The sequence below is a fragment of the Triturus cristatus genome, chromosome 7, assembly GCF_964204655.1.
Source record: "Triturus cristatus chromosome 7, aTriCri1.1, whole genome shotgun sequence".
NCBI classification, from domain to species: Eukaryota; Metazoa; Chordata; class Amphibia; order Caudata; family Salamandridae; genus Triturus; species Triturus cristatus.
In genome coordinates, this window is record NC_140590.1 from 666,637,208 (window position 1) to 666,663,120 (window position 25,913).

Genomic DNA, 25,913 nt, shown 5'->3' on the forward strand with positions numbered 1-25,913 from the left:
TTGAAAGTTAGCATTGGATTGCACCATACCCTAATCAATCTAAGCAAGGGTGCAAGTGTTAATTGATCACATATATACCCTAACCCCAACTCTTCATGTATTATAAATGTGGGTACTGACTGCGGGACGGCCAACAGTTTCCATGAGAACTTATTTTCCACAGTCTTGAGATTCCACATGTTCAAGGAACCCCAGTCATCACTACCATAACTGCCAATTGGAATGCATTTACCCTGATATACTTTGATGAGTGCTTGCACTGGTTTAGCCCCAAACATTTTAGCAAAATCAAAGGTCGTGGCTGTGGCTCTTGAAAATGCATTCCTTTTTGTCTTCCTTTAGGGGCCCCAACAAACCTCTTTCATCGAAAATGGTCCCAAAATGAAAATGTTGTGACCCTGACCAATTCTGTACCCCCACCAAAACATTTTTTCTGATACTTCCTAAAGCCAACAACCATAGTATGTGATTTGGAATAGTTAGTGCTCAAATCTAGAAAACTCATGAAGGCCACACAGGAATCAACCAACTGTTGCAAACGTACCGCGGTCCTGGAAATCAGAACAGTGTCATCCGCATACAGAGGGGCGGGCACTAACTGTGAGACAACCCTCAGAATATCTTTACAAGCTGCACATAATTCAGAGCGCAAATCATTAATATATATAATAAATAAAAACGGGGCCAGGATACTGCCTTGTCTGACCTCCCTGTGCAGATTCACAAACTCTGACAGATTCCCCGCCTGATCGTACCTTATCAAGGCAGATCCAGATGTAAATCACATAGGAAATTCACTGTATTCTGATCCACCCCAAGGTCAATCAACAACCTCCACAGTTTTGATCTGTTTACGCGATCAAACGTGAAAGGGAGATCCATAAATGTCATATACAATGAACCATTCTTGTCCACCATGCATTTTCGAATAATCAAGTGTAGGTTAAGTCATTTATCCAGGGTACCCTTACCTGGCCTGAACCCATATTGCAGGCTGGAAATCACATTGTTCTGCTCATACCACTCCACTAGCCTAAAAAGAATAACTTTCTCTAAGACCTTAATGGTCATATCTATAAGGGAGATAGGTCAGTAGCATTTTGGGTCTGATCTTAGCCCCTTTTTGAACACGGGGACAATTATGACCTTGGACCAGGACTGTGGGATACCTTTCCTGTAAATGGCATTGCCTACAAGGGTTAAGATTTTTGGACATACTTTTGGTTCAGATTTAATTTCATCCACGGGCACCAGATCAGGGTTGGGTGGCTCCGCATTGGGCATTGTTACAAGGGCATCAAACAGCTCCTCCCCAAGGTGTAATACCCACTCCTTCCAACTTGATCCAAAAACTGTGTCTCACCGACAGCATTGTCATGTTTTCCCTGAAAGTGCGAGACTCAGATGTCCGAGGCGATGATACAATCCATTGCATCATTATTTGATTCCTTAAAGAAAGGCCTATTGACCACTTCCCAAAACTTTGCACTATTATTCAGTACGCTAACCTGCAAAAGATCATCCCATGCTCCCCCTTCAATATCTTTTTTCCTAGCAATCAGGGCCTGTTTGTATGCATTCTTCCTCATTGCTGCCTCATTTCTATCCCCATTCAACACCCTCATCAGGCCCTGGTGGGCCTTTGAGCAGGATTGGTCAAATCATCTCTCCCCTGTTTGGCCCTCCTGCACGCACTCTTGCTAAGGTCTTTAGCAACCTCCCCGCAGATCTTATGAAAGGCAATCAGAACCTCCTCATAATACTGATCCATTCCTATACATATATTAAAGTAAAATTTACATATACTGTGAAGGGATCACTGACAAAATATCGAGAAGGAGAATATCGACCTGCCAAAATATCGAGGAAAAAATAAAGAATGCCAAAATATCGAATCCCTATCTACAAACAGGTAAGTACAAAAATATAGAATCCAAAATATCGTTGTAAAAAATATAGTTGGTCAAAATATCGATTTTTTTAAATGCCTTAAAAGTAATGTAAAATTAATGAAATAATACATATAATTAACTAAAACATACATAAAAATACTTAATTAAATTTAAAATTAATAAATAATTAATGTAAGTAAAAAATAAATAAATTTAATACATATATATTAACATAATATTAATTAAAAATATTAAATATTTTTTGCGTAGGATAGCGGGCGGGTAAAATTTACTATTACCACTCCAGTAAGTGCAATAGTAGGGAAAGCGTTGGATAGTGGGAGGGTAAAAATTACTATACCCACTCCGGAGAGTGCAAAAGTAGGGAAAGCGTTGGATAGCGGGAGGGTAAAATTTACTATTCCCACTCCAGTGAGTGCAACAGTAGGAGAAGCGTTGGATAGCGTAGGGGTAAAAATTACTATTCCCACTCCAAGAGTGCAACAGTAGGGAAAGCATTGGATAGAGTAGGGGTAAAATTACTATTCCCACTCCAGAGAGTGCAACAGTAGGGAAAGCGTTGGATAGCGTAGGGGTAAAAATTACTATTCCCACTCCAAAGAGTGCAACAGTAGGGAAAGCGTTGGATAGCGTAGGGGTAAAAATTACTATTCCCACTCCAGAGAGTGCAACAGTAGGGAAAGCGTTGGATAGCGGGAGGGCAAAATTTACAATTCCCACTCCAGTGAGTGCAACAGTAGGGAAAGCGTTGGATAGCGTAGGGGTAAAAATTACTATTCCCACTCCAAGAGTGCAACAGTAGGGAAAGCATTGGATAGAGTAGGGGTAAAATTACTATTCCCACTCCAGAGAGTGCAACAGTAGGGAAAGCATTCGATAGCGTAGGGGTAAAAATTACTATTCCCACTCCAGAGAGTGCAACAGTAGGGAAAGCATTGGATAGTGGGAGGGTAAAATTTACTATTCCCACTCCAGTGAGTGCAACAGTAGGGAAAGCGTTGGATAGCGTAGGGGTAAAAATTACTATTCCCACTCCAAAAACTGCAACAGTAGGGAAAGCGTTGGATAGCGTAGGGATAACAATTATTATTCCCACTCCAGTGAGTGCAATAGTAGGGAAAGCGTTGGATAGCGTAGGGGTAAAAATTACTATTCCCACTCCAGTGAGTGCAATAGTAGGGAAAATAATAATTTAATATTTCATTAAAAATAAATTAATTATTAATACCAAAAAAGTATTAAAATTAATTACCAATCACACAATATTTAATAATTAATTAATTATAAATACAAATAATTTTTTTTTATTAACTACCTATTAATAATTTATTAGCAACCAATTAATTTTCTATACCAAAAATTAATAAATACAAATAATACCAATTAATACTTAATTAATAATAAATTAATTGTAAATATACAAAAATTATTTCAATAATTAATTATTTACAATTAAATTACTTCCCACCATATTCCCTTATAAACCCACAACCCGCTACAAATGGATGGAGATTCAAAAGAGGAGCAAACACGGTTAGGAGCTGTCTCAGCTGCTTTTCACAGTTTCCATAGAGCCTGGGCTCAGCACATTTGTGAAAACTAAAGAGTTTAAGGTATCAAATTGGGAAGAGACATTTTTAAGTTGATGCTGTTAGCTAATTATTAACTTGTTTGCTTGATGTGGCTTGACAGTTCTTAATGTGTAATGTTCTAGGGCCCATAGTTTTGGTCTGAAGCCTGCCACCTGCACTATAAAAGGTTGGGGTGCCAGATACCAAGGTTACATAGCCTTGATTTCACCTCATGCCCCTTTAGCCCATGATCGCACACTCCCTGCTCCTTTATCTCACTCTTGCAGGATCCTGCTTTCTCCTTTTGCCTTATATTTCCCATCTTTCTCCTACACCTTATTTCCCCCTTGAGTTTTTTTCATTTTCTTGTTCTGGGTCGAATTCTGATGAGGAAAAATAAGTGTCGGACACCAAAAATGAGTACCGGTGGGCCTTACTTGCAATTTAAGCATAGGAGCTGGAGGCATCTGTATCTGTGCTCAAACTTGAGGTTATCAAATAGTCTCTGAATTTAATATTAATATGACCAAAATATAAATAACAAAATCTCAGCCGATTCTATTACAGCCCACATACATCTTTTAGACTAGCAGTACATCAAGAAATATTTGGGAATACATCTTTCTTCTGAATTACAAAACACACCGGCTCAAAATTACGGGGGAATAAATATGTCAATTGCCAGAATATGTCATTTGCCAGTAGTTAACACGACTGTTGAATCCTTGTGAATTGCAATAATCAACTTTAGAATGTTCTCAAACAATACCTACCTATTCCAATAATTTTTAATTCATTTTAAAATAATCCAAATACAAAGTTGGAAGGCAGTTGTTATGGATTTATATTCAGAGAGACAAGGTTCACTCAGGTTTCAAATGTGTAAAGCTGCTATCTGAAATCTTAGTTTAGCTGTATTCTGTACTAGGTTAGGAGCGACACAGTCAAGGCATAGTGCTACATTCACCACAATTTATGAGAAAGAGATCTATGGGAAGTTCCTTGGGTACACAAGGTGAAATCTAAGTTTCTCTCTGCTGTTCCACGGGGTTAGGAATCTCTGCCGCTATGTAATGGCTAAAGGAACATAAAAAGTCACACCAATTACTCTCTATCCCTCCCACCACTATTCAGTAATTTGGACAACGGCCCTACAAAGGGGAGCCTTTGGTAAGTGAAAAGAACCAAAGACAAATATTAGGTGTCTCTTCTATAAAGGAGTAGACCAAACCTTTCATTTGGATGCAGTTTGACTTTGGTCTGTCAGACTTTTCATGGTTTCAGTACTTACAGATTGCCTCTGTAGATATTGTCAATTTCCTAAGCTGATTTGCAAATGTAGAGAACCCTATTGGATTAAAAAACAAATATCTATAATTGTAGGGAAAAGATCTGGGGATGCACTTTAATGATGGGCAATAGGACAACATATTCCAAGTTAAGGGATAAATTCCAATTCATGTGCAAACAATAGCTTTCACAGGTATTGGAATTACAAGTTTGTGTGAATAATATCATACCTTTGCAGTTTTTCTCTGATTGAGTCCAGCAAGTCAAATTTGTATACCTTTAATAGGGAGAAAAGGCCCCAAAAATGTACCACATGCAGAATTCAATTTGTTAAAAAGCAGTCCTGTATGTTATACCTCCTTTTCCTGTTGAACACTCACAATATGGAGTATTTACCACACATCGCAAAACAGCAACTGCAATGTAGTTGATAGCAGGCTTTGTAGGACAAAACTTGTGAAGTGGTAAATTATTAAAAATTGATAGTGTAGAACATTTGTGTACCTACCCGTACTGAAATGGTTCTACCCAGCAAGCCTGTAAAAAAGTGATCCATCAACCATCTAGGACTTACCTATCCATCCATTACAAAATTGTCTATCCATCAACCCATCAAAACCTCCGTCCATCCAACCACCCGTCCAAAAACCCTTTCATCCACTCATGTTCCAGAAATGACAGTTCCTTAACTCCCTCATGAATAAACTCATCCTAATTCTCATACAGCCATCTAAATAACGAGCTATATAACAATTCAAAAAAGCAACTGTCCAAATACCCAACCAGCCACACATTCACAAACCTATCAAAAAATTTAAAAAGGCACCCATCAATTCATTTATCCTCAAATGTGCCCGCAGTGCACTCATGCTACACCATATCAATCCATTGACACATCCATAAATGCATCTAACTAGCAATCTCAGCAGAGCACATTTTTACATTCATGTAGCTTAGAATTAATGTAGCCGTTGATTACTCTAAAAGCTCTACCATCTACCCACCCATCCAAAAACATATTAGCAGTATCCACAATTTCCCAAAGTAAAACAACTCATTCAAAAATCCACTCATCATATAATATGTATTTTTAAACAATTCTAAAAATCAAATATCATCTACTCATCATGCATAGCCCTGTCCAGAGACTCTTCTATCGATTCGTTGGTTTAAATAGAAGTTATAGATGCATTGTAATCACTATAAGCCATATGGTTTATGACAGTGCAAAATTACTCTTCTTGCACACATTCTCCTCCACTGTAGAGTACACAAAGGCAACAGGAATCACCCTTACCTGTAAACTCTGTTTTTTGTTCCTCCATTTTGTTAGTAGATTCTTGTACAGCAGGGCTCCAGTGTGCTTGCACATACTAACTTCTCGCTGATGCATTTTCTGCTGCTTGTGAATAATAGGAACAATAGAGTTAAAAACATTTAAGGCTAGCATTACTCATTAAAACACATCAATGTTATGCTCAATATCACACCTCACATACAATATTGGTCAGAACCGTACACCAATATTTGTCGTATAAGGTAGAGTAGAACAGAAATTATAGCTTTATGTAGATGACATCCTTCTTCTAAAGGATTTCACAAACTGTTTAAAAAGCTTGATAGTTATCAATAAATTATTCTGTCTAATCACTGGCTATAAAATACATGTATCGAAATCAAAAATACTTCCTTCGTCAATGTACCTAGTTCTAAAAATATGTTTTTAATACCCATGAGTACAAATACTTGATGAGTATTAATACATTCTTCAGTTCCACCACTGTCTTTAAAAGACGCGTATCAGCATCAAAAATACTTCAACTATATAGCTCTTTTCACAAGCATGTGAATAATACCCAGGTGTACAAATGCTGTAACTGAAATATTAAACACTTGAGTGTAATCAGCTTCAAAGATCTTATACATTATACATTATGTGGAACAATTTAGTACATAATGACAAAATAACATCATCAATATTAAATTAAGTAACACGATTGAATTACCGGCTAGGGGCCTGATTAAAAACACATTTTGTTTTTGGAATTATATGACTGCATTAAGTACCATTAAGTTTTCATAAATTTCTACCTTTGATTTATAGAGTTAGGAATTGCAGAATTGTCAACCTGCAATTTCACACAGTCCTGTGGAAAACAAATTTGTTGGTAGATTATTCTGCAGTAGAAAGTCTAGTATAGGGGTGTTACAAAAAGAGTAGCCATTGAGAATTTGTAAAAAACTCACAAAGGTATAACTTTATGGTGGTTCAAAAACATTCCCAATGATTTCTCCCACCACATAATTACACATCTTGCATCAGTTTTTTAAATGTTTCAATAAAATGTGTTCTTTGCATTCCATTAGCTACTGCTTTCAAGTGTCTAGTTTTTAAGGTGGTAGGAGAAGTCTAGCCTGGCACAGCCAAGGTTTCTAGACCCTCGAGTACTCTCTCTGGCAGAGGCCACCAGGAGGGTCTAGGCCAGGTACGGTTTGTACTGGTCAACTTGAAATCTCGAGGAAAGGCTTGTAGCTTGTTGTGTCCTTGTACCTTGAACAGGAGGTCTGCCTTTTGACACTTAGAGACCACTTCCTTGTCTTGGGTATAAGAGGATGCAGGTACAGTCCCCTCAGTGTTCCTCTCAGATCTCAGACAGCAGGTTCAGTCCTCCTCTTATCTTCCTCAGGTCAGGTATAGTTCTGAGGAAGGCTGGGTGTGCCACATTTATGAGTGGCACAAGCTTGTGGGTGTGGGTGTGGGTGTGGGTGACTCCTAGCTCCTCCCTAATCAATGGGGTAAAGGCTCATAGGGGTTACCCTACCTGATTTTTCAGCATTTGCTGTGTACCCTATTGCAAACAAGTCCACAGTTTCCCACTCTGCCTAAATCCAAGATGATAACCAGAAAAGTGGCCAGGGAAATGAGCAACCCCTCCTCTGTTTTCAGTGTCAACACTATAGTCTCCATACATATTGGTAATTTTGCAATTAATTTCTCTGATTAAGGAGCGATACCTTGACCATTCAACTGTCTATGTACCCTGTCAATATGGAGCCCTGTATAGTATTCTGCAGCTTAGCCCTTGACTCCCCTGAAACTGTGTTGGTATCAATCTACTGCTTTGTTATATTTATACCTACTAATGCATGTTGCTTACATTGCATCATATATATTTGATAACGCCTCTCTGTATCGTCTCCTGATCCATCTTTTTCTCAATTTTTTTCTATTTGCTATAATCGCAGATCCTATATTGTTCTTATTGTTTGTACTAACAAAATGCTAATAAAAACAAACAAAAAAAACCCTCCTTTGTTTTCACTTCATACCAGCTCCCTTTCTTCTGGGACTGACCTGCCTGATGTAGAGAACAAAAGAAGAGGTCTGTCCAAATGTCATTTGACATCAGCCTGTGACAAGGGAGGCCCCTTTGATGTAAAATAAATTCCTGGGCACTGCCCAAATGGCCATCCTTCCAGAGCAACAGAAACACATCCCAACACTCATGCCTTTGTCTCTGCTCTGGGAGTAGTTTTTAACTCTGATTCAGGGCTTAAGCACTCAGAAGGCTACAGCTAGAAGAGGGTAATGAAAATTAGCCTCCAGAGCCAATGGGCAGAAAAAAGGTACATTTCTAAAACTACCTTCTCCTTAACAGTTATTAAAACTACAACTTTACCACTGAATTGGGCTTTCAATAAATATCACGAAGAGTCCATGAATGAAAGTTCTAGGTGTTTCCTAGCTGAAGTTAGCAAATTGAATTTGATAGTGCATCCCAGTGTTTCTTTATGGAACAGCCAGCCTTTCTACAGTGAAATAGCTTGTCTATAATAGTCACTGTAAGGACCTGTTTAACATTAATTTTCTACATTTCCAACTCTTAAATACTATGCACCCCACCATATTGACTAGAATGCCTACTTTGGGGTGGCTTATTAACATTTAAAAAGAAGGTTTGGACCTTTTAAAAGAATTTATGCTGAGAGGTCGAACTGCAGTTTTTAAACTGCTCAAGTCAGGTTACAATGACTGGGCTAAAGCTATGTTTGAACTAAAACTATGATGGATGGCACAATAGGTGCTGCTGTCCATTAGTGGCACTCAATATAAAGACCCCGAGTACACCTTGTACCATATTCAAAGGACTTATAGGGAAGTTAAATATGGCATTTAATCATGTTAAAAGGAGAGCACAGGAACTTTACTTCTGGTTAGCAGGGGTAACGTGCAAAATGTTACACCCAGCAAGGATAGAGACAGCAAAATCTTGGGGTGCACTACTCAAAAGACGGTCATTTCATACACATACACTTTGCATTGATTGCTAATGAATAGTTCCTAAATAATCATTACACCTTCTCTCACTCAATAAAAAAATCTCCCACTAGTATTCTCTACATAGGTGCTATACAAGGCTAAGCACACATTTTTCAGAGAGACTAAATAGTCCTGGTATCACCGTAATGAAGCATTAACTATTCTAAAGCAACTGTAATCCACTACCAGCTATTAGTTCAGTGAATCCAGGTACAAGACGTTTATAAGCTACATTTCTAATAAAATCACTGCACTCAGAAAATTGATTGATACTACGTTCACTACTGTGAAAAATCTGGCATCCTCTACCCCAATGAATAATTCAATCAAATCACTCACATTGGCTCCTGCAACTCTAACAGCACTGAAAAAGTTACCAGTCTGTCAGCTACTCCATTGATTGTATCCCCCCATCCATATCCAAAGTACACTCCCTGGCTAAACTGCATCAGTATTTCATTTCAGATGGTGTTGTACCCAACTCTCTTAAAATCAGCTGCAAACAACCTCTACTAAAGAAGGCGACTGCCGACCCTATTTAAATATAGAGAGAGATTCAGGCTAATCACTAGCCTCTTACACTTTGTGAAAATACATAAAAATTAAGTATCTGTCCAACAAAACACCTAACAGCAATGAATTCTTTGTGCCTTCATATCTGGGCACAGTACTGAAGCAGGCCTTCTCTAAATCATGATGATGCCCTCCAAATCCATAACAAAGAAAACTCATGTCTTCTTGTGCTGATTGACTTATGCTCAGCATGTGATATGATTAATTGTGATAGCCTACTCACTCTTTTCCCTGAGATTTTGGCAAATGGCACAGCAAAGTGTGCCACATATAATTTCAGATTCATATGTAACATTAGGCATTTCATGTGTAAATCTGATTTGAAGACCTTTTTTAAAGCCATGGTTAATTGTAGAATTAATTATGGAAATTATTAATTCACAGGTCTTTACCGACTTGCATAATTAAAAGTGATCATCCAGTCTGCTACCTCTTTCATCTGCAGAACAAGAAAATCTGATCACATCACTCTATTCATTACATCATAGAAGTGTCTGCATCTAGAGGCATAAAGCATATAGAGGACCACTGTTATCAGGTACAAAACACTACATATAGATCTCCCACAATACCAAGCAATTGGGGAACATAGAACTATTGATAGAGGAGCCCAACTTTGATAAGGGCTTTAAAGCAACAGAAAGCAACTAGCATCAAATTCCTTGCTTACTACAGTAATCTATGAAAATACATGTGATAGCATGCTACAGGCATTAAAGCCAACTGCTTATAGCATATGATACTCACAATAAATGTCAGGTCTTTGATGTACTTTTCTTGTAATAGGCAAATTGAACCTATGGCATCTGACATAGCTTTCCCTAATGAACCAATGAGACCTCTATCTTTTATCACTGGCTCATCACCATAACCAACTCAGGTCTACTATGTTAAGTATAGAAGGTAATCATCAAGTATATGTACAAAAGGTAGAGTTTGCAAAACAAAATACAATCACTCCTAAGAGGACCTAACACTGTTTCACATAGTGCAAAACTTCTATCCAGAGGGTTTTTTCAGAGATGTAATCAAGACCAAATCCCTTGCCTTATACAGTAATCTTTGTGAATCCATATAATGCAACACCTGTCTATCGGTTCGAACATAGTGTAAAAACAATCTGCCCTATATGTTAAGCCTACTGTGTTTGTCATAAATTTTCATAATAAACAGATTAGACCAATGGCCTCTGTCACATCGTTTTCCAATGGGCTTTAAGACCTATAGCTTTAAGCATTGATTTGTCACCATAATCCACTAAGTCCTACATCATACTGCATAACATGTCCTTCAAGGCAACTATTGGTATATCGCAACACACTTACAAATATGTACAACATTTGCAGTTACCAAAACATTATATAACTCTTCCTAAAACGACATAATAATGATTCTTAAAATCCAAAATCTTCTACTCAAAGTAACCCGCACAAAAATGCTTGCCTATTGAGGTTAATCTGTAAATTAGCCTTTAACAAAATACCTGTTTACAAGTTCAAACACAGTATCATGACATTCCACCCTTAAAGGCCTATTTGCTTTAGCATATGGTTCTCACACAAAATATAGGTCAGTCTTACAGCCTTCGTTGTAACTTTTTTTTTTTAAACAGATCAGGCTTATAGCTCTGATCAATGGCTTAGCACTATAACCAACAAAGTCCTGCTATGCTATGCTGAAGATGAGCCTTCTCACAAGGCAAAAAAAGCAATTGTTTTCAGTCGAAGCACACAACTTCTTCTCATCCAAAATCTGTACTCCAGGTAATCAGTACTGAAGTGGAGTCAAAGTCCATCTCTCAATAGTCATAAAATTAGAAATATGTACAAAATTGCAGTTGGCAAAACTATATACAGCACTTCCTAAAACACCATGATAAGGCTTCTCAAAGAACAAGAACAAATCTTTTCTCCGAGAGTTTTTCACAGGGGGAAACCTGCATTAAAATGCTTGCCTACAATGATAATCTTTGAGTTTCTCTGTAACAAAATACCGGCCTACAAGTGTTAAAACAGTGTAACGAAAATCCACCTGAAAAGGCTTACTGGCTCATCATTAATAAAATCTAAGATCTAAATACTAGCTCGTGATTGCCCTGTTTTCCCCAGATGCATCACATAGACAGATTTTGTCCACCTGCCCAGGTTTTACCATCTCATGCAAGGGATGCCCACTATCATGCCAAAGATGGCCACATTAAGCCAAGGATGCCCACTAATATTTCATGGCCACAGTCATGCCAATGTTGCCCACAATAATGCTAAAAAAACACTTCATGTCAGCCATGGAAAGATGGCCACAGCCACAATTAGGCTACCTATACTCACAATATGGCAAGGATATCTGCCATTATGCCATGATTAGTTCAAATATGCCCAGTTTATGTCAGGCGTTGCCATTCTTATGTCGGTGCCACCATTATGTTAAAGATAGATATAAGTTTGCCAGAAATTAACCCTTTTCATTGGGAACACAAGATATATTAGGTGTTACCTCATACCAGGAATGGCTTCCAGGACCACCATCTGAAACAAACCAGGCAATTGACTGCCCCTACCCTCTATCTAACCAGTGCTCTCCTTGGCTAGGATTACTAATGTATGGTATGCATACACTTCTACTCTATATTCGGCACTCCTACATTCTAACAGGGGCCCAGTTTTCACATGCATTGATTGACTGACAGAATGGGACTTGTAATGTGACCATTCTCTGTGTGGCCTTGCTATGTTGTAAGCGGAGACATGTGGTCTCCGCTGTGACAGCTTGCAGGTACTGCAAGCTGTCACGGTGCATATTTATGTGCAGCAATGTCCCCTTGCCATTTGTTTGGCTAGACGCCACTACAAGGATAAGGAGATGTGTTGCACTCCCTTACTTCATATGGCTAAACTCCAACAGGTCAATAGTGAGCTACCAGTAGTTCACAGGGTGCCACTGAGAAGCTTGCACATGATAATTGCCTGTCAGTAGGCTTCATGCTTTTCAGCTGCCCACCTGATAAGACAGCTATTTTCAACACTTGTGAGGACTCAAAAGCTGACAGTGCAGAATGATGCAGCCTACCTTCTTCTGAAAAACTATTTTACTTCCTTTTATTGTTCTTTGCTTATCCATTCTTCACTTTCTTTCTTGCTTTCATATCTTGCCTCTTTTATCCCCTCTTTCTTGCTTTCCCTCTTTCTTTCTCCTTTCTATTTTTAGACTACTTCTTTTTTCCTTACTCCTTTCTATCCCTACTTCTTTGGTGTGCATTATTTTATAGCTTTTTCTACCTTTCCCTTTTCTACTTTTCATCTTGTCATTTACTCTTGCAATCTCTCTTTTTTCTAATTTCTTCCTCTTCTTTCCCTTTATCCTCCGTTTTCCCCTTCTGTTTTTTTTTCTCCTCTTCCATTCTCTTTATATGTCCTCCTTTCCTCTGCTTCTTTCCTATTTTTCTAATTCATTCTTCACCTTTCTTTCTCTCCTTTTTTCTTTCAATAACTCTTTCCCTTGTTCTTTCAGTCTTTCCCCATCTGTCTCCTCTCTCCATTTATATATCCTTCCTCACCTTTCTTGTTTTTCTCCTTTCTTTGTCTAGATAGTTCTTTTTCTGCTTTTTTCACTTCTTTGCATCCTTTCTTACAGTCTTGTCTTTTTTCTCTCTTCATCTTTCCTCCTGTTATTTTTCCTCTGTAGCTCTTTTTCTTGTTGCATATATTCCTTGTTTGTTTGTATTTTTTCTTCTTTCTTCCTCCATTACTTCTATCCTTGTCTTTCCTTCTTTCTGTTTCTTTCTTATTTACGTTTTTTCTACATTTTCCCTTTCTTTGTCTTATGTTTTCCTCATTCCATCCTTTTCTCGTTTTTTGTTTTCTTGCCTTCTTTTTTTCTCTCTCTGTCGTGCTCTGCATTCTTTCTATTTCTGCTTCTTCGTTTGTCATTCTTTCTTCCTCTCCTTTCATTCATTTGTTTATTTCTTCTCCTGTTTCATTTTCTTCTTGATTTCTTTCTTTCTTCATCTCCCTTCTGTTTTTTTTAATGTGTGACTCATTATTTCTCTGCTTTATTTTATTCTTCCATTCCATCTTTCTCTGCTGCTTGCTTATTCTGCTTTCTTTCTCTCATGCCTTATTTTGTCATTCTTTCCTTTCGGTGCCTTTCTCTTCTCTCTACCTCTTGTTTTCGCACATGTCCTCTGTCTCTCTTTCCCTCTCTCTCTCTCTATTTCTCTTGCTTTCTTCCTTTCGCTGTCTCAAGAGCAAAGGGAAAAAAACTATCCTGAGGGACCTCACATGTAAACCTTTTTGTGATACAACTTTTGTGCCATTAATGTTGTATACACCTACTAGCAGGAATGGAGTACTCTAGGGTCAGTGTTTAAGTTAGCTGGCGTCTGTCTTAACATTTATCTAATCCCTACATTAGGCAGTAGCTCACAGTGGTTTTGAATGATCAGAAGTTGCTCTCACTATAGGAAATGTGGGAGACCCCTGCTAGACCCTCTGCATTACTTACTGTGACGAACAGCACTTCGGAGAGCTACTTCTAGGGTACTGGTGAGCAACCAATAGCTTCCGAGCTACACATTGGAGACCCCTGTGTCAAGAATTACCTCTAGTGTGCTGATTCCAGTATTTTAAAATGTATGTCTATTATGCCAAGTACTACCTCTACTATGCCAGTTTTGGTGTTGTGTCAAAGGTGCCATTCATGCTTAGAAAGGCCTCCGGTATCTCAGCACCAATATTTTGTCATGTGTGCCTCTATACACCAAGAATTACCTTCAGTATGCCAGGGACATCAGTGAGCTCACAAGTAAACTGACACTCACATTCACAAAAACGTCCCATGCACTCACATTCTTTCATGCTACCTCACTCACTTTTACTGTTACTTTCAATCACTGACTCGTCTTTTCACTCATTCATTCTAATTCTAACTCATTCTCTCTCACTCACTTTCACTTGCACACACTCTTTCTTTCACTCCATCATACTCAATCTCACTTACTCCCACTCCCTCTGAATCAAATTCAATCTTACTCTCATTAACTGATGCTCACTTCCATTCACTTTTACTGTCACTCACTCATCCTCACTTAGTTCCAATCACTCTGAATCCTTATTGCTCACAGTTACAATTACTCACTCTCCTTAAACCTCAATCATTTTCACTCAAACTCCCTAACACTTGCTTCCACTCTTCATACTCATTCATTCTCACTCACAAACGCGTATTCATTTGCAAACACACTTTCTTCCACTCTTTATGACTCACTCATGTTCAATGATACTCAGTCTCACTCACTACCAGTCACTAATTCTCGCTCTGCTAACCAGTGCTAAAGTGCTTGCGCTCTCTCCTTAAAACATGTTGAATTGGCTTACACTGAATTGGCATATTTATTTTACTTGTAAGTCCCTGGTAAAGTGGCACTACCTGTGTCAATAAAATGCTGTTAGTGAGTCCGCGGCACTGATTGTACCACCCACTTAAGAAGCCCTTTAAACATGTTTCAGGCCGGCCAGTGCAGCTTCAGTGTGTGCAGCTTAAAACTGTCATTCCGACCTTCCATAGTAAACCCTTTGCCATGCTCAAACCCTCCTCTTAAATACACACGTCACGCCTAGGGTAGGCCAAGCCCATAGCTAGAATATATTTTTTGGGGAGCATGGCCATCAGCTATGACCGAACATTAAAGCTATGCTCTATAGCTACATTCTTTTCCAAATACTGGTTGCACTACTGAACATTAAGCCCCAGAATATTGGGGTACAAGAAAATAGAGGAGAGACTATTTAAAGATAAGTGCATATAGGGAAGTATAGATTTACTACTCCTAATTCTGCATACCTTTAGATATATATATATATATATATATATATTACCTACTGGCGGTCGCCAGTAGGTAGTTATAGTTAGGACCACGTTTCCATAGGAAAACCTCAACATTCTATTTTGAATAACTTTGGCGCCGGTCGACGAATCCTCGCGAATTTCTCAAAATAGGTGGGGCGCTATGCTCCGCTCCTACCCTGAAAGTCTCGGGGGGATCCGTCAAGCGGGGGCTGAGATAAAAGGCGGGTCCCAAAACGCGTTTTTCCCATGCATTTTTCCATAGGACCTTTAGAACGAGCTACAGCCCGAACGGCTGAACAGAATTACTCAAAATTTGGCAGAGAGGTAGTCCCTAGGTCAAGGAAGTGCCTTTTGTAGGTTTGGTGTAAATCTGTTCAGTAGATTCAGAGAAAATAGCCTTTAAATCAATATATATATCTGAGCCCGCTTACGGTACGCTTACCGTACGCTTACGGTAAGCGTACGGTGGCGTGCGCGAGCGCGATTCTGATTGGCTCTTAGATCTTAGTAAACATTCGAATCGGCCGAAACCAGGAAGCGGCGGCCGCCATTTTGTGTATTTCACTCTGAAAAAAAAGAGTGAAAACAAGGAAAGGGGGCAATGAGGAGAGTTACAGACCCCCTTACATTTGTGAGGGGGTCAAAGAAGGACTGTAAAGTACAAAGAAAACATTTATTGATTTTAAAAAAAATCACGGGGTACGCGTACGGTAAGCTTACGGTAAGCGTACGGTAGAAAAAAAAAAAAAAAAAAAATGAAAATCAGATTTAAGTGTTTAGATATTAGGGGGCTCTAAAAAGAGCCGTTGTGTTTATGAAATGATTTTTTAGTGGTACCTACAAGTAAGTACAGATTTGTTGACGTGCTTTCTTGCTTTGTCATCGCACCTCGTGCCCACCGTGCGTGCACGGCACTAACTGCGTAAAGTGGGCACGCGGTGCGCGAAGCGCACCGCGTGCTCACTGTGCGCGCACGGTGCGCGAAGCGCACCGTGCGCGCACGGAACGAACTGCGTTAAGTGGGCGCGCACGCCACGAATCGCGTAAAGTAACTTAGCATTTAAAAAACCGTACAAATTCACTGAAAAAACCATAGGTTTCACACACGTTATAGTTAGGAATTAGCACTTAAAAAACCTTGCAAATTCACTGAAAAAACCATAGGTTTCACACATGTTATAGTTAGCGGAAATTTTACTGATAAAAAACCAATGAAATTCCCCCGTTATAGTTAGTGCAGGCAACTATAACTCACGCGACCGCAATCTTCTGCTGATGACATATGTGTCTTTATGAAAAAAAAATATTTGTAATATATGTATAGCTAAAAATGTATGGAAGAAGACATGGGCAAATAAGTGTCTAAATACAGTATTAGCATCAGCAGAGGATTGCGGTCGCGTGAGTTATAGTTGCCTGCACTAACTATAACGGGGGAATTTCATTGGTTTTTTATCAGTAAAATTTCCGCTAACTATAACATGTGTGAAACCTATGGTTTTTTCAGTGAATATATATATATATATATATATATTTATAAGGGTGCCGTTTTCATGAGTCGCACTCACAGGACGAACAGCCTTCTATCGCTGAAAAGCTACTTGCAAGGTAACACATACCTGCCGACGCGTTTCGGGATTCCCCCTTCTTCAATAGGCATAACCGCAAACAAGAGGCAGACAAAGACTGAAAGTGACTCCCTTGCTATTACTCAAAATGTTCTCTGGATAGCGCTCAGATGAGTAAAAAGCGCTTGGAATCATGAGACTTGTAGTCACTGCCTCAAGAAAGTCAGTCTTCGAAAAATGAGAAGGCAACCATTCTGTCACCAAACGCTCTCCAGTGACTGTCTCGTCCTGCTCTGCATTTGCTGCCCCAATAAACAGCGGCAGACCCACATGGATCTTGTGGTGGTGCGGCTCGTGGCCCAGGCAGGGACACATATTGCTGAGTAAAAAGAGTGCCCTTTTCGTGAGTCGCACACGCATGACGAAAAGCCTTCTATCGTGAAAAAAAGCTGCTTGCAAGGGGACGCATGCCTCCGGCTCCTGCCAACTCATTTCGGGATTCCCCATTCTTCAATAGGCTTAACCTTAAAAAAGAGGCAGACAAAGACTAAAAGTGACTCCCTTCCTTTTATTAAAAATGTTCTCTGGATAGCGCTCAGGTGAGTAAAAAACGCTTGGAATTATGGGACTTGTACTCACTGCCTCAAAGTCAATGTTGGAAAAATGAGAAGGCAACCATTCTGTCACCAAACGCTCTCCAGTGACTGCCTCGTCCTGCTCTGCATTCGCTACCCCAATAAACAGCGGCAGACCTACATGGATCTTGTGGCGGTGCGGCTCATGGCCCAGGCAGGGACACATATTGCTGAGTAAAAAGAGTACCGTTTTCGTGAGTCGCACTCGCAAGACGAAAAGCCTTCTATCGTGAAAAAAAGCTGCTTGCAAGGTGAAGCATTCCTCCGGCTCCTGCCGACGCGTTTCGGGATTCCCCCTTCTTCAATAGGCATAACCGCAAACAAGAGGCTGACAAAGACTAAAAGTGACTCCCTTGCTATTATTCAAAATGTTCTCTGGATAGCGCTCAGATGAGTAAAAAACGCTTGCAATTATGGGACTTGTACTCACTGCCTCAAGAAAGTCAATGTTCAAAAAATGAGAAGGCAACCATTCTCTCACCAAACGCTCTCTAGTGACTGCCTCGTCCTGCTCTGCATTCGCTGCCCCAATAAACAGCGGCAGACCCACATGGATCTTGTGGCGGTGCGGCTCGTGGTCCAGGCAGGGACACATATTGCTGAGTAAAAAGAGTGCCCTGTTCGTGAGTCGCACTCGCATGACGAAAAGCCTTCTATCGTGAAAAAAAGCTGCTTGCAAGGTGACACATGCCTCCGGCTCCTGCCAACGCATTTCGGGATTCCCCATTGTTCAATAGGCTTAACCTTAAAAAAGAGGCAGACAAAGACTAAAAGTGACTCCTTTCCTTTTATTCAAAATGTTCTCTGGATAGCGCTCAGATGAGTAAAAAACGCTTGGAATTATGGGACTTGTACTCACTGCCTCAAGAAAGTCAATGTTGGAAAAATGAGAAGGCAACCATTCTCTCACCAAACGCTCTCCAGTGACTGCCTCATCCTGCTCTGCAATCGCTGCCCCAATAAACAGCGGCAGACCCACCTGGATCTTGTGGTGGTGCGGCTCGTGGCCCAGGCAGGGACACATTTTGCTGAGTAAAAAGAGTGCCATTTTCGTGAGTCGCACTCACAGGATTAAAAGCCTTCTATTGATGAAAAGCTGCTTGCAAGGTGACGCATGCCTCCGGCTCCAGCGGACGCGTTTTGGGTTTCCCCCTTCTTCAATAGACATAACCGCAAACAAGAGGCACACAAAGACTAAAAGTGACTCCCTTGCTTTTATTCAAAATGTTCTCTGGATAGTGCTCAGGTGACTAACAAACGCTTGGAATTATGGGACTTGTAGTCACTGCCTCAAGAAAGTCAATGTTCGAAAAATGAGAAGGCAACCATTCTGTCACCAAACGCTCTCCAGTGACTGCCTCGTCCTGCTCTGCATTCGCTGCCCCAATAAACAGTGTCAGACCCACATGGATCTTGTGGCAGTACGGCTCGTGGCTCAGGCAAGAACACATATTGCTGAGTAAAAGGAGTGCCGTTTTCGTGAGTCGCACTCGCAAGACGAAAAGACTTCTATCGTGAAAAAAAGCTTCTTGCAAGGTGACGCATGCCTCCTGCTCCTGTCGACGCATTTCAGGATTCCCCCTTCTTCAATAGGCATAACCACAAACAAGAGGCAGACAAAGACTAAAAGGGACTCCCTTGCTTTTATTCAAAATGTTCTCTGGATAGCGCTCAGGTGAGTAAAAAATGCTTGGAATTATGGGACTTGTAGTCACTGCCTCATGGAAGTCAATGTTCGAAAAAGGAGAAGGCAACCATTCTGTCACCAAATGATCTCCTGTGAATGCCTCGTCCTGCTCTGCATTCGCTGCCCCAATAAACAGCGGCAGACCCACATGGATCTTGTAGCGGTGCAGCTCGTGGCCCAGGCAGGGACACATATTGCTGAGTAAAAAGAGTGCCGTTTTCGTGAGTCGCAGTCGCAGGACGTAAAGCCTTCTATCGCTGAAAAGCTACTTGCAAGGTGACGCATGCCTCTGGCTCCTGCCGACGCATTTCGGGATACCCCCTTCTTCAATAGGCATAACCGCAAACAACAGGCAGACAAAGACTAAAAGTGACTCCCTTGCTTTTATTCAAAATGTTCTCTGGATAGCGCTCAGGTGAGTAAAAAACGCTTGAAATTATGGGACCTGTAGTCACTGCCTCAAGAAAGTCAATGTTTGAAAAATGAGACGGCAACCATTCTGTCACCAAACGCTCTCCAGTGACTGCTTTGTCCTGCTCTGCATTTGCTGCCCCAATAAACAGTGGCAGACCCACATGGATCTTGTGGTGGTGCGGCTCGTGGCCCAGCAGGGACACATTTTGCTGAGTAAAAAGAGTGCCGTTTTCTTGAGCCGCACCCGCAGGATGAAAAGCCTTCCTTCGCTCGAAAGCTGCTTGCAAGGTGACGCATGCCTCCGGCTCCTGCCGATGCGTTTCGGGATTCCCCCTTCTTCAATAGGCATAACCGCAAACAAGAGGCAGACAAAGATTAAAAGTGACTCCCTTGCTTTTATTTAAAATGTTTTCTGAATAGCGTTCAGGTAAGTAAAAAACTCTTGAAATTATGGGACTTGTAGTCACTGCCTCAAGAAAGTCAATGTCCGAAAAATGAGAAGGCAACCATTCTGTCACCAACCGCTCTCCAGTGACTGCCTCGTCCTGCTCTGCATTCACTGCCCCAATAAACAGCGGCAGACCCACATGGATCTTGTGGCGGTGCGGCTCGTGGCCCAGGCAGGGACACATTTTGCTGAGTAAAAAGAGTGCAGTTTTCGTGAGTCGCACTCGCAGGATGAAAAGCCTTCTATTGCTGAAAAGCTGCTTGCAAGGTGGCGCATTCCTCCGTCTCCTGCCGACGCATTTCGGGATTCCCCCTTCTTCAATAGGCATTACCGCAAACAAGAGGCACACAAAGACTAAAAGTGACTCCCTTGCTTTTATTCAAAATGTTCTCTGGATAGTGCTCAGGTGACTAACAAACACTTGGAATTATGGGACTTGTAGTCACTGCCTCAAGAAAGTCAATGTTCGAAAAATGAGAAGGCAACCATTCTGTTACCAAACGCTCTCCAGTGACTGCCTCTTCCTGCTCTGCATTCGCTGCCACAATAAACAGCGGCAGACCCACATGGATCTTGTGGCAGTACGGCTCCTGGAGGGACACATATTGCTGAGTGAAAAGAGTGTCGTTTTCGTGAGTCACACTCGCAGGATGAAAAGCCTTCTGTCGCTGAAAAGCTGCTTGCAAGGTGACGCATTTCTCCGGCTCCTGCCGGCGCGTTTCGGGATTCCCTCTTCTTCAATATGCATAACGGCAAACAAGAGGCAGACAAAGACTAAAAGTGACTCCCTTACTTTTATTCAAAAAATTCTCTTGTAAGCGCACAGGTGAGTAAAAAACGCTTGGAATTATGGGACTTGTAGTCACTGCCTCAAGAAAGTCAATGTTCGAAAAATGAGAAGGCAACCATTCTGTTACCAAACGCTCTCCAGTGACTGCCTCGTCCTGCTCTGCATTTGCTGCCCCAATAAACAGTGGCAGACCCACATGGATCTTGTGGCGGTACGGCTCGTGGCTCAGGCAGGGACACATATTGCTGAGTAAAAAGAGTGCTGGTTTCGTAAGTCCCACTCGCAGGACGAAAAGCCTCTATCACTGAAAAGCTGCTTGCAAGGTGACGCATGCCTCCGGCTCCTGCCGAGGCGTTTCGGGATTCCCCCTTCTTCAATAGGCATAAAAGCAAACAAGAGGCAGACAAAGACTAAAAGTGACTCCCTTGCTTTTATTCAAAATGTTCTCTGGATAGCGCTCAGGTGAGTAAAAAACGCTTGGAATTATGGGACTTCTAGGCACTGCCTCAAGAAAGTCAATGTTGAAAAAATGAGAAGGCAACCATTCTGTCACCAAACGCTCTCCAGCGACTGCCTCGTCCTGCTCTGCATTCGCTGCCCCAATAAACAGCGGCAGACCCACATGGATGTTGTGGCTGTGCAGCTCGTGGCACAGGCAAGGACACATATTGCCCCTCCTCAGCCCCACCCTCTTCAACATCTACATGACCCCCCTGGCGAACATCGCACGAAACCACGGACTCGACCTCATATCCTACGCCGACGACACCCAGCTCATCTTATCCCTCACCAACAACCCCACCTCAGCTAGCACCAGACTACACGAAGGCATGAAGGAAGTAGCGAACTGGATGACAGACAGCCGGCTTAAACTGAACACAGAGAAGACGGAGGTCCTCATACTCGGCCCTTCACCCTCCGCCTGGGACGACTCCTGGTGGTCTCCCGCCCTGGGCAGCACTCCCCAACCCACCGACCACGCACGCAACCTCGGCTTCATCCTGGACTCATCCCTCTCCATGACCAGACAGGTCAACTCGGTGACCTCGGCATGCTTCAACACCCTCCGCATGCTCCACAAGATCTTCCGCTGGATCCCCACTGACACCAGGAAGACCGTCACCCACGCCCTCGTCACCAGTCGCTTGGACTATGGGAGCACTCTGTACACCGGCATCACCATCAAGCTGCAGAGGAAACTGCAACGAATCCAGAACGCTGCCGCACGACTCATCCTGAACATACCCCGCCACCACCACATCTCCAGACACCTGAAGAAACTTCACTGGCTCCCAGTCAACAAGAGGATCACCTTCAGACGCCTCACCCACGCACACAAAGCCCTGCACAACCTCGGACCAAAACTCATCAACCACCGCGTCTCCTTCTACACTCCTCCGCGCACCCTACGTTCGACCGGACAAGCCCTGGCAGCCGTACCCCGCATCCGCAAAGCCACCGCCGGAGGAAGATCTTTCTCTTTTCTGGCAGCAAAGACCTGGAACTCCCTTCCCAGCCACCTTCGCGCCATACAGGACCACCTCTCCTTCAGAAGGCAGCTCAAGACCTGGCTCTACGAGCACTGACCCCCCCTCCCCCCCAGCGCCTTGAGACCCTTACGGGTGATTAGCGCGCTTTATAAATGTAACTGATTGATTAATTGATTGATATTGCTGAGTAAAAAGAGTGCCGTTTTTGTGAGTCGCACTCGCAAGACGAAAAGACTTCTATCGTGAAATAAAGCTTCTTGCAAGGTGACGCATGCCTCCTGCTCCTGTCGACGCATTTCAGGATTCCCCCTTCTTCAATAGGCATAACCACAAACAAGAGGCAGACAAAGACTAAAAGGGTCTCCCTTGCTTTTATTCAAAATGTTCTCTGGATGGCGCTCAGGTGAGTAAAAAATGCTTGGAATTATGGAACTTGTAGTCACTGCCTCATGGAAGTCAATGTTCGAAAAATGAGAAGGCAACCATTCTGTCACCAAATGATCTCCTGTGAATGCCTCATCCTGCTCTGCATTCGCTGCCCCAATAAACAGCGGCAGACCCACATGGATCTTGTAGCGGTGCAGCTCGTGGCCCAGGCAGGGACACATATTGCTGAGTAAAAAGAGTGCCGTTTTCATGAGTCGCACCTGCAGGATGAAAAGCCTTCTATCGCTGAAAAGCTGCTTGCAAGGTGGCGCATTCCTCCGTCTCCTGCCGACGCATTTCGGGATACCCCCTTCTTCAATAGGCATAACCGCAAACAACAGGCAGACAAAGACTAAAAGTGACTCCCTTGCTTTTATTCAAAATGTTCTCTTGATAGCGCTCAGGTGAGTAAAAAACGCTTGAAATTATGGGACCTGTAGTCACTGCCTCAAGAAAGTCTATGTTTGAAAATTGAGAAGGCAACCATTCTGTCACCAAACGCTCTCCAGTGACTGCTTTGTCCTGCTCTGCATTTGCTGCCCCAATAAACAGCGGCAGACCCACATGGATCTTGTGGTGGTGTGGCTCGTGGCCCAGCAGGGACACATTTTGCTGAGTAAAAAGAGTGCCGTTTTCTTGAGCCGCACCCGCAAGATGAAAAGCCTTCTATCGCTGAAAAGCTGCTTGCAAGGTGGCGCATTCCTCCGTCTCCTGCCGACGCGTTTCGGGATACCCCCTTCTTCAATAGGCATAACCGCAAACAACAGGCAGACAAAGACTAAAAGTGACTCCCTTGCTTTTATTCAAAATGTTCTCTGGATAGCGCTCAGGTGAGTAAAAAACGCTTGAAATTATGGGACCTGTAGTCACTGCCTCAAGAAAGTCTATGTTTGGAAAATGAGAAGGCAACCATTCTGTCACCAAACGCTCTCCAGTGACTGCCTCGTCCTGCTCTGCATTCACTGCCCCAATAAACAGTGGCAGACCCACATGGATCTTGTGGCGGTGCGGCTCGTGGCCCAGGCAGGGATACATATTGCTGAGTAAAAAGAGTGCCGTTTTCATGAGTCGCACCTGCAGGATGAAAAGCCTTCTATCGCTGAAAAGCTGCTTGCAAGGTGGCGCATTCCTCCGTCTCCTGCCGACGCGTTTCGGGATTCCCCCTTCTTCAATAGGCATAACCGCAAACAAGAGGCAGACAAAGACTAAAAGTGACTTCCTTGCTTTTATTCAAAATGTGCTCTGGATAGCGCTCAGGTGAGTAAAATACGCATGGAATTATGCGACTTGTAGTCACTGCCTCAAGAAAGTCAATGTCCGAAAAATGAGAAGGCTACCATTCTGTCACCAAGCACTCTCCAGTGACTGCCGCGTCCTGCTCTGCATTTGCTGCCCCAATAAACAGCGGCAGACCCACATGGTCTGCATTCGCTGCCCCAATAAACAGCGGCAGACCCACATGGATCTTGTGGCTGTGCGGCTCGTGGCCCAGGTAGGGACAGATATTGCTGAGTAAAAAGAGTGCCGTTTTCGTGAGTCACACTCACAGGACGAAAAGCTTTCTATCGCTGAAAAGCTGCTTGCAAGGTGACGCATGCCTCCGGGTCCTGCCGACGCGTTTCGGGATTCCCCCTTCTTCAATAGGCATAACCGCAAACAAGAGGCAGACAAAGACTAAAAGTGACTACCTTGCTTTTATTCAAAATGTTCTCTTGATAGCGCTCAGGTGAGTAAAAAACGCTTGGAGTTATGGGACTTGTTGTCACTGCCTCAAGAAAGTCAATGTTCGAAAAATGAGAAGGCAACCATTCTCTCACCAAACGCTCTCCAGTGACTGCCTCGTCCTGCTCTGCATACGCTGCCCCAATAAACAGCGGAAGACCCACATGGATCTTGTGGCGGTGCGGCTCGTGGCCCAGGCAGGGACACATATTGCAGAGTAAAAAGAGTGCCGTTTTCAATAGGCATAACCGCAAACAAGAGGCAGACAAAGACTAAAAGTGACTTCCTTGCTTTTATTCAAAATGTGCTCTGGATAGCGCTCAGGTGAGTAAAATACGCTTGGAATTTTGCGACTTGCAGTCACTGCCTCAAGAAAGTCAATGTTCAAAAAATGAGAAGGAAACCATTCTGTCTCCAAACACTATCCAGTGACTGCCTCGTCTTGCTCTGCATTCGCTGCCCCAATAAACCGCATCAGACCCACATGGATCTTGTGGCGGTGCGGCTCGTGGCACAAGCAGGGACACATATCGCTGAGTAAAAAGAGTGCAGTTTTCGTGAGTCCACTCGCAGGACGAAAAGCCTTCTATAGCTGAAAGACTGCTTGCAAGGTGACGCATGCCTCCGGCTCCTGCCTACGCGTTACAATTTCCCCCTTCTTCAATAGGCATAACCGCAAACAAGAGGCAGACAAAGACTAAAAGTGACTCCCTTGCTTTACTCACCTGAGCGCTATCCAGAGAACATTTTGAATAAAAGGGGGACACAGCAAAGACAGCTCACAGCCTCTCAACCCCGCATTCCTGGCTTAACGCATTTCGGACACTAATCCTTGCTCACAAGCCTTGCTAAAAAAGCAAACAGTGCGGCGGTGTAGGACTTCTGCTTTATTACTCATCTCGCCCCAGTGGGTGTGTCACAGGAAGGGCTCCCACCCCATTGCATGACGGTCATTGCAGTTCCTACAGAGAGTTCAAACCCAGGTCGGTGCACTGTAACTTCCAAAAAATTCACCTTAAGTGAAATCCTAGTGAATTGGTCATAAGGCTGGAAAGCTTGGTTCACTGTAATCTTCGTCCACCCAGCCTGAGCCTTCCGTTCCAAGTGACGTGCTGAGTGAGCACTCCCACAAGAACCAAACTGTGCTGGTGGAATATATATATATATATATCTGCACTTCTCTTGCTTCTTTCTACACCTCTGTTACCTCTTTCTGCACCA

General features: G+C 42.4%; 1 protein-coding gene across 2 annotated transcripts in view; it reads right to left on the minus strand.

Moving 5' to 3' along the window:
• LOC146810319 (ATP-binding cassette sub-family A member 9-like) overlaps positions 1-25,913 on the minus strand; it is a 1,478,308-nt gene that overhangs the window by 1,405,555 nt on the left and 46,840 nt on the right. For both annotated transcript variants that reach the window (XM_085617315.1, XM_085617314.1), the window contains exon 2: positions 6,072-6,173. In XM_085617315.1, coding sequence (XP_085473441.1) covers positions 6,072-6,167 — 96 coding nt within the window. In that variant the 5' untranslated portion in view covers positions 6,168-6,173. The remainder of the gene's footprint in view (positions 1-6,071; positions 6,174-25,913) is intronic.